We start from the raw sequence: 9,774 nt of genomic DNA on the forward strand, positions 1-9,774 counted from the left end.
CTATAAAGGAAGTTATCATCTTTAGGGACCGGTGGAGACCAAAAACTGAGCTAAAAAGAGAATAAATATTGTACTTTTTTTTAAAATTATGAACATATTATAGGCATATATAAACATTTTTTGCTCCACAGGGTGGTCTATCAGTGGACTCGATCTCTGACCTTGTAGAGAGTCAGTCTCGCCTGCTTGAAGCGCTGCAGCTTTCCCACCCGGCTGAACTGGAATTGATCAAGTCTCCGGGTGGCAGCTCGTCGGAGGGGAGGACCCAAACCAAGCTCAGCCTCAACCCCATCTACAGACAGGTGCCTCGGGTGCTGGAGAGGTGCTGCAGTCACATCGAGACCTATGGTGAGGCTTTAAGTCCCCCAAATTTTCAGCCTTTCAGTGTTGTTTATTTGAGTCCATCCATATGTAAATTTTTAAAAGATGGTGTGTGGTAACATTTTGTATTCCAGGTCTTCAGACTGTGGGTATCTTCCGAGTCGGCAGCTCCAAGAAGAGAGTGAGACAGGTTAGGATAATTATTCCAATTAATTTAATTAAAATAATAAATTAATTTAAATAATTTTTATTTTCCACTAATAATATACCATTAATATTCTGAGTTTTTGTTGTTGTTTATTTGGGGTCCAACACCTCCTGATGTGCTGATAACTGAGGAAAAAAGCTGGAAAAAATATACAGAAACTCGTTCATTCACATTTTCCCTGAAAAAAAAAAAAACGTGGATTATTGCCAGCAGTAGAGGAGTGGTGTAGGTCTGCATGTCCCCTGATTCACCATCGTGTGTTTCCTGTCGGTCTAAGCTGGATGCACGAATATAAAAATAATCTTTGAGCGAAAAGCTGATGATGTGTGAGATCCTGTTTTTGAGAAATGTGTCCATCGGGGAACCGTGGCCCCGTCGTGACCCGAACATGAGTTTGAAGGCACTGTCGTTGTTGTTTTTAAACACTAATATGTGTTTGCGTGCGCGCTCCTCAGCTACGGGAGGACTTTGACGTGGGCGTTGACGTCCAGCTGGATGAGGAGCACAGCGTCCACGATGTGGCAGCACTGCTCAAAGAGTTTCTGAGGGACATGCCGGATCCTCTGCTGCCCAGAGAGCTCTACCCCGCCTTCCTGCATGCCAATTGTATGCATGCACCCCCCAATACACACATACAGACACACACAAAAACACACACCGGCTTTAATGATTGAGTTCAGTTTTTGTCTCAGTATAATTAGTGATGTGATGGGTAACTAACTTCCTGCTCCTCTTCCTCCTCTCTGGGCCTCCTGCAGTTCTGAGAGGAGCAGACCAGCTGCAGTACCTCCAGCACCTCCTCTACCTGCTGCCTCCCTGTAACTGCGACACACTGCTGCGCCTCCTCACCTTGTTACACACCGTGCAGAGCTTCGCACAGGACAGCATAGGAACCAACGACGAGGAGGTGGGACCAATGACTGATAAAGTCTTCCTCAGCCTTTGGAAGCTCTCGTAGTAGTGGCATCGAGGTCGAAGCCACACAAACACAAAATGAAAGCATTCGCCCTGAAGGGCAGTGTCAGTCCTTCAAGCACATAAATATAATATCATTTCCTAATCGAATTCCATCCATTTCCAGTAAAAAACACTCGTAACAGAGCAAAGAAACAAAGAAAGTTGGCACCACAGTGCAGTAACTGTTCCCACGTTCAAAGACAGAAGGTGGTCGTTGGGGGTTCTTGGTTGTGGAGGAACTCATTGTATATTAGACCGTGTCATTAACCTTCTTATTTTACCGCCATGTTAACATTCAGATTTTATGCTTGTGATTTATTCTTTGGAGGAAAGCTGATTTTAATTTTTAAACTACTGAAATTTCTTGTGTGTTTCATAAATATTATGCACATAAATGTTGTTATTATTATTGGTAGCACTTTATGATATTGCCACACTATTAAACATTATTAAGGTATTAGCAAGTGCTTACTTCATCATTTACATAGCATTACTCCTCCCACATATGCTATTTATAAATTAAGATATTTTATCGTGATTATGATTATGTGTATTACTGGCAGTGATGAAGTAACAGTCATAGCTGTACATGGTGTAACAGTAACAGATTGATACACATATCTGTATTTATAAATGACATCTTAAAGTCTAATCATGTACAGTGAATTAAGCACTTGCTAATACTTTACTAATGCTTACCAGTGTGGCATTATTATAAAGTATTACCTTAATATTATGAGTAGTAGTAGTCGTAGTATTTTCCACTGCCTAAAGGTATCGTTTAGATGTGGGCGGGGTCTCAGAGTCTAATCTTCCACAGTTGCACGGTTCCTCACAAACAATTGCTAAATTTGAAGGCTAGCTGTGTTGTTTCTGGCTGTCACAGAACCACATTTTCTCCATAATATTATTAAAGAAAAATCATGTTAATGATTTTGTTGGCTGTCCAGGACATAAAATTAGTGGAGAGAGAGTCAGAACTCTGCCAGAATAATTCCTCAGCTTCTTTTTTGGTTGGCAGATGTTATTAATGTTGTCTTAGTGGTCGTCCTGAGGGTTAGGGTCTTGGCTGATAGCACATTACAAATGCAAACATTTCTGACTAACTGGCCTTTGTGAACACAGCGTTTTTAAGGTAAGTCCCTCAGTAAGTTGCACCTCTACCAGATGCTTTTGGGAGCTGTCGACAAGCAAGATGAAATGCAGAAAAAGCATGTTTAGTCAGGAAAACTGTCCATTTTGTCCGTTTTGCTCTTGTGAAATACTGGAGAAAAATACATTGCATGAATGTTCTGGTGTTGCTTCATTGCTGTCCTGACATTTATGCTGCAGCTGCTTGTTGGTTCTCAGTAATGTAAAAAGAAATCCAACAGGATCCCGTTTCGCAAACTTAATTTACCACAGCATATTCCATCTGCACTTTGACCTCCATCACCGCCTCCTCTTCCTCTGCTCTCCAGATCCCCGGAAACAAGATGACGGCCGCTAACCTGGCCGTGATCTTCGGGCCGAACCTGCTTCAGAAGGAGCGTGGGGGAGACGTGAGCCCGCAGGTGATGGGCATCGAGGACAGCACGGCGATCATCAGCGTCACACTGATGCTCATACAGAACCACAGGAGACTCTTCACGGTACTAGAAACTCACAGCGCTCTTTCAGTCATTTGTGGAAGTGATTCAGAAATCTTTTATTATGTTACGCTCATTTCCAACTTGGGGTGTTTATTCTTGGACTCTACTAGAGCAGCTTTGCAAAGTTCACAATAATCCTTATTTATCTTATACCTGACCTCCCCTTTCTCTAAGTTCACTTTCTTCTGATTGGCTGCCCCTCAGGGCAGAGGAGGCTCTCTCATTAACACTATGTTAATCTGAAATGAGAGCTTATACTTAGTGCTCGTGGTTTCAAAGTGTCAGACTAAATATTCATGCCCTGGCGACCCTGGCCACCCTTATTATCGTCCAAGTTTGTCCAGGATCGACTGACTCTGTCCGTTTCCCCCAGTGTGACTCCCCCTCACCAGACAGCTGTGATGTTCCATCGGTCCTGGAGATGCTAATTATTTTCAGCGATGCTTGAATCTGATGTGTGTTCCCGCAGGTCTCTGCAGAGCTGCAGCAGGAGGTCCTGATGAGTCTGATCCAGACCGACCCGGACATCATCGACTACCTGCTGCGTAGGAAACTCAGGTAACCGTGACAGTCAGTGGATCAGCCGTCATCAGATCTGGTGTCGGTTATGTTCGTCTGCACTAAGAAAGCTTCAGTTTAACGTGCGTGTTTCTGCTCTGTCACAGCGGCAGTCACCTGACGGTGGAGAGCGGCAGCGAGTCCACGGGTCGCAGGGACACGGGGGCGTCTCTGGACTCAGTGGGAGCCTCCAGCGGCAGCCTGTCCCCACTGGAGCCCCCGTCACCGCTTTTCCCCCCGGATGGGAGCGGCGGTGATGGCAGCCTGACCAGCGAGGTCTTCCTGAACGTCCTCAAACTGAACCAGAACAGGAAGCGGCAGGACACCAGATACGGTACTATGGTCTGCTTGAGTTTTTGTGAATGTGAGGCTCTGAAGACCTGAAGGAATTTCTCATTTAAAGTTGTTTCTTTCAAAAAACAAAATCAACATTTAAAACATTTCGATTAATGACAGGAGCAGGAACGATACCACAACGCAAGGTTTTGAGGTTTTCATCTGTGATCCTTGGTTAGTTTAGCATCTGCTTACTTGTCTTTTCAAGCAGTTGTTGATTTTTAGGTAAATTTCCTGCCTGAGACAGGAGTCTTTAGAAAACCCTGAAACAGTGCTCTGCAGTTTCACCACCATGTGTTAAAACATCTCTGAAGGCAGTGTAATGTAACACAGACCACACTCTGGCTGCTGGAGGTTGTGGACGTTTGTGGGAACGATAAGTGGGCCAACAGCACCCCCTAGTGGCGGTGGGCGATGCTGACACAGAAGTTGTTTTTAACCTGTTCTATCTTAAATTTGCTTGGCAATCTGAAACATGTAAGAAATCCGGAAGGAAGGGGGCAAATACTTTTCACAGCACTCTATGACTCATGTTACACAACTTTAAGATAATAAATAGTTTTTGTCTTTCAAGTTCTGAAACCGTGTCCTGTTCTCTGCAGGTGAGGTCCCTCCTGGTAAATCCATCCGCCACATGCGTCAGTTCCACTCCCACCACAACCTGCTCAGCCTATCCCAGTCCTCCTTCTCTTCCTCGTCCTTGTCCTCCACCCCCAGGCTCAACGCTCAGGACTCGGATGCCCAGGACCGTCGAGGCCCGGGTCTGAGCTCCGCGCTGAGCTTCTCTCTGAGCTCGAGTCTGAGCGGCTCGACCGAGAACAGCATCTGGGTGAGGCAGACGCCGCAGGAGGAGAGCAAGCCGTCGCCGATCACTAATTTCTGGGACTTCTTCACCGGGAAAGGTTCGGGCTCAGAGACGATGGTATGATGAAGGGAGAGGAGAGAAACAACCGGTCAAGTTCCAGATTCACTTAAAGAGACGCTTACTGGTGTAAATAATACAGGTCTCTCCCTGACATTCCCACTTGACCTCATAACCGTCCTGCTGTGGGTTTTCCAAGCTGGAAGTTGGAATTTCCCACATTTTTTGGCCCCTCTTGAACTCAGCATGGGTATGAATGAAAACTAGAAGAAATGAAGGACACAAACTTCTCAGACACAAAAAAACGAAGGAAGAATAAATCAGTGAGATTACCTGAAGGTGGATCCACTAATAAAAACATGTACAGGATGGATTCATATTTTAAACCCTGTTTCTACAACTGCATCTTCTGACACTCAGTGTACAGAAACCATACCAGGCATACTCCGTTTGTTTGTTTTTTCCTGCAACCTGCACTAAGCTGCTTTTGCAAATGTGGTGTAGCTGCTTAACATTCAGTAATGATCTCAAACACCCGCAAAGTGTGTTTCCCCAATGAGCACTGCAGGGCAAAAAGCTCAGTGTGATTGCATCTGCAGTAAATTTGGTTAAAATGTCGATTATTATACCTGAATATGTAATTAGGATGTTTCACATTGAATCTGTGCCCCTGAAAATGGTTAAATAGCTAAAAAATGTACATAAAAAAGGCATTTCGAGAAGGTTTTCACCTATAAATCAGCCCTTAAAGCTGCAGCAGGCGGCTTTTGTTTCTCCCATCAATGGAGACAAAAAAACCCTTACATACGCCTGTTCCCCCTCTGGGTTTTCAGGTTTTAGAAAGTAAAGTGCGGGACTTTGGCCAAACATGAGTGTTTGCAAAACCAAACAACAACAAAAAAACCCTGATCATTGCCATCAAATCGTGCTAGGAGTGGTGTTTTAAGCAGCACAGGCAAGCTAAGCACAAATAAATAGAAATAGTGGCATTGGTGTCGCTCACTTACGGTATGTAAGGCTAAGTATAAATTAAGAAGCCTGTGTAGGTTCCCAGTCGTCCAGTTCACGATGGTCCAGTCACCTTCTGTTCAAGCTCTTAAGACTACAAATTAAGATCTATGCCGAAGACTTTAACCTGGGATAGTGGGGTTCAAACCCAATATGAAGCCAAAGCTCAGCACAGGTTTATGTTTTATGCTCTAAGAAGAACTCTGTTGGGTTGGACTTAAAACAAAGAGCCCCTGATTTTGAGAGGACTGTTCTTTATTTCTGCCTACTTCAGCTTTAATGGTAAATGTGTCAGTGTGAGTGGAGTCAGCCAAAGATTGTCTTCTTTAGTTTAAAACAGTAAACTCTGTCTATTATTCTCTGACTTCACATCCATATTTTAATTCTAGATTCTGCTTGAGTAGCTTTACAAATCGTGCAGATCATCTTCTGTCTGAAACAAGTATTTTCAGTCCCCGTCTTGAGAATGTGGCATGACTGTGTCATCCGGACTGTGTCCAATGCACTTGGGATCTGTTTCCTTTGAAATGTTGCTTTAAAGATGAAGACCAGGTCTGCAACCACTCACAGTCAGTTGCTGTCTTCAAAGCAATGTTAGCTCATCTAGGCAGCAATAAGGCGGAGTCAGCCTGCTGTCAGTTTAGGGTTGAGATTTGTGATAAGATGGCAACTAATTATAATAAATCTATGAACATTGCAAACCTGTTGCTGTCTATATAAGCAGAAATTCTAATTGACATTAACTACTTACATTCAGTGTCCAGCCGGAACCTCAAAGATTTAGATTTAAAGCAGAAATTCCTCCACAAATAATGACGTAGTTGTTGCAGGACGGCAATTTAACTGCAACATCACATAGTTGCTCAGCAACCAGGCTTTTATAAAGGAATATAACCAGAATACATACAGCTGGAAACCAGATGGTAATCCATCTGCATTTATAAATAAAACTGCACTTATTTGCAAACCTCTTCCAGTCAGTCAGGAAGGTTGCCTCCAATTTTTTGTGCAGACCTTGAAATCAAATGGGTTTGATTTGAAGTTGAGGATGTTCATTGCCCAACCTCTGGGTGACCATTTGGTTGCTGCAACTTCCTGCAATTGACAGCAAAAAAAAAGATGCAATCGTCTGGCAGCCAGTGAGAGGTTTCCATTCCTGTTAGTATGACTGAACCATAAGGCAGGTGTGCCTGAGGTGAGTATCAACCCTCACTGATGTCATACTGATCCAAGGCTGATTAGCTGGGGTTTTTTCAGGGATTATTTTTACATACTAATTATACATTTGATTCGTTGGCCTTGGTGTCTGAAACGTTGGCTACTTTAACAGTATGACATCTAAAATCTAAGAAGGTTTTCTTTTTTGTATTTTAAAGCAGCTCAGAGGGACTCCTGCTATTATCAGCAGCACATCACACTCACACCAGTTTGGTAATATGGAAGTCAAAAGATTGAAAATGGAGCCAACGCTGGTGGACTGATCAGAAGTTTCTTTTATATAATGAAAGTTTACTTGTAATCACTACAAGTTGTGTTGCCTTTGAGTTGTAAGCAGTTCTTTTCACAGATTGAGTCACTTTAAGTTCCCCACTTGTAAATAGCAATGAAGTCTATCCAGAATTCACCAACTTTTGGTATACTGTATTTTTTGTAAACCAGATTTAACATTACTGTACCTCCATATGTCACATCATATCAGTACAGAGATGTGTTCCCAACCAAGTCCTAACATCTCCTCTTAATACCAACATAATGTGATGCACTGAGCGGCCCAGTAAAAGCTGCTTTTCTTATTTCTTCGATCAGAGAGGAGAAGCAGCCCTTCAAACTTGTCTGTGGAAGCTTGTTTGTGCCACTATAAAAGAAAATGCCATCCATATGTCAATAAAGTATAACCCTCGCTTACCAATAATTGCTATATTGCTAATTGTTACATTTTATTCATTTGTGGAACTTCTTCCTTTAAGGCACCAGGTGTCCATCTCACAATTTTGGGTTATCATCACAAACCCTACCTACTAACTCTATCATCTAAAACAATAGTGTTTTCAGTGTTTCAAGTCATTTACTCGATATCAAGTTTAAAAATGTTGATATATGGTTAACAAAAATGTTTTTGTTGGGGTTTTTTTTTTCTGTCACAAACAAGCTTCCATATATGCTACATCTTTCGGACACAAACATTCTGACTTGCATCAAACCCGTGTATAAATGCATCCATGCCTGCTTTAAAGGTTATTATGATGTGTCAAAATTCATTAAACCAACAGGAAAGTACAAAGATCCGTCTTCAGCAAGATTTCACAGGTGTTGTTGCCCTTTTTACCACAAGAGGGCGATATTTGCCAATTCATTGCAAACGTTAACATCGCCAACATACATGGTTTTTCCTACAGTCTGTGCGCACACTCAGTGTACAGACAAACAAAATAGGTTTGGGAATAGTGCCAAACAACTAGCAACTTGTTGTACAAAGATATATATTTTTGTTGTCGTTTTTGTATCCGGTTCTGATTTCTGGACTTGTGCACTCCGTCCTTCACCCTCAGCAGGTGAATGTATCATTTTTTTTTTCTGTCCCTGTAAAAGAAACGAGGCATTTCTTTTTCTGTATTGTTGTAAAATCCATCAGTGTTTGTGTGAACCTGCTGTTTGAGAATGTACCACCTACCTGCAGAGAATTAAATGTCAAACTGCCTCCTGTGTCATTGTTTACTGCTCACGGTGCAGCTAGAGGAGTGGGATAAACGCACTGAGTCAGTGCGCCGCTTCAGCGGCTTCTCGGAGCTGGAGTGCGGTCATGCTTTTGGCATCGGGACAAGCATCTTAAGTGCAATAATGTCAGGAGACAAAAAAGCCTCCAGGGGTGGATGATCTCACACAGAATAGGCAGGCAGAAAGCTTTTCAGCTTCCATTTAAAAACTGGAGAGCTCTCTTCTTTTTTTTTACGAAATGCCTGCAGTCAACCAGTATCCTCAGTTTTATATGTTTGCATAACTTGACTTTCAGCACAAAATATCAGGTTTGTAAACTGCGTCACTGTGGATCCTGGACCATCCAGCTGTCTGCCGATGCTGTGTTAACTTGAAGTAGCGGTTCTCTGCTTTTCTGGCTCACGGCTCCTTAACTTGAAGCAAACTTTCAGGAAAACTGAGGTTGCAGAAATTGCTGGTTGTGGCAGCTGAGTGAAGATGAGCTATGGGCTTTAACCCAGAGAGGGAAGCTTAAGTTTTTGTGGGTTTTTTTTAAGTTATAAAAGGGGGGGAAGGGTTTAAAATGTGAAATAATTTATATTCACACCGTTTTCAGATGTTTTAGTGTTTCTGCACCTTTTTCTAAAACAGTGTTATACAATACTGACTTTATTGTGCTACGCTGCAAAATAAACCCAATCCCCTCATATTAGGACACTTTTTTTCTTTACATGTACCAGGTCCAACTGTCCAAATAGAGAGAGAGGACAAATATGCCTCTCAAGCAGGCAACAAACAACCTCAAGTCTCAGGAGGTTAATTTTGTACAGCAACAAGTACAAATATTAAACAAACTGCAGTTCAATCAAAATGCGCCTAATATTTTGGCAGGAATGATGACAGTCACGGTAGACTGGCACAAACAACTGATTGCAGGTAAATAGTTGTTTTCTGAGCTTCTACAGCAAAAGCTTTTTTTAAAAATAAATAGTCCCTTTAACCTTTCAAGCATCTTTTTCTTAAATACTTCAGTGGAATTTATTTATTTTTTAATTTTTCAAGTTTTTCACTGTGCATCCGTTTTTAGTTTTTTTAAAACCACATCATCAGAATCCTCCATTTATATCGACTTTAAATATGGACAGCGCTTGTAGAGCACTCGAGCAACCTCTCATTTCTGCATTTTTTGCTTCCAAGGA

The 9,774-nt window shown here is 42.3% G+C and overlaps 1 protein-coding gene across 2 annotated transcripts in view; it reads left to right on the plus strand.

Moving 5' to 3' along the window:
* The window catches only part of arhgap36 (Rho GTPase activating protein 36), an 84,717-nt gene extending 76,144 nt beyond the window's left edge, over positions 1-8,573 (plus strand). For both annotated transcript variants that reach the window (XM_085395457.1, XM_085395465.1), the window contains exons 5-12: positions 132-348; positions 456-511; positions 985-1,135; positions 1,288-1,436; positions 2,947-3,117; positions 3,587-3,675; positions 3,783-4,009; positions 4,614-8,573. In XM_085395457.1, coding sequence (XP_085251583.1) covers positions 132-348; positions 456-511; positions 985-1,135; positions 1,288-1,436; positions 2,947-3,117; positions 3,587-3,675; positions 3,783-4,009; positions 4,614-4,939 — 1,386 coding nt within the window. In that variant the 3' untranslated portion in view covers positions 4,940-8,573. The remainder of the gene's footprint in view (positions 1-131; positions 349-455; positions 512-984; positions 1,136-1,287; positions 1,437-2,946; positions 3,118-3,586; positions 3,676-3,782; positions 4,010-4,613) is intronic.
* The last annotated feature ends 1,201 nt before the right edge of the window (positions 8,574-9,774 follow it).

This window comes from Rhamphochromis longiceps, linkage group LG3, assembly GCF_057381845.1.
Source record: "Rhamphochromis longiceps isolate RC_006_pf linkage group LG3, R_longiceps_female_GT1.1, whole genome shotgun sequence".
NCBI classification, from domain to species: Eukaryota; Metazoa; Chordata; class Actinopteri; order Cichliformes; family Cichlidae; genus Rhamphochromis; species Rhamphochromis longiceps.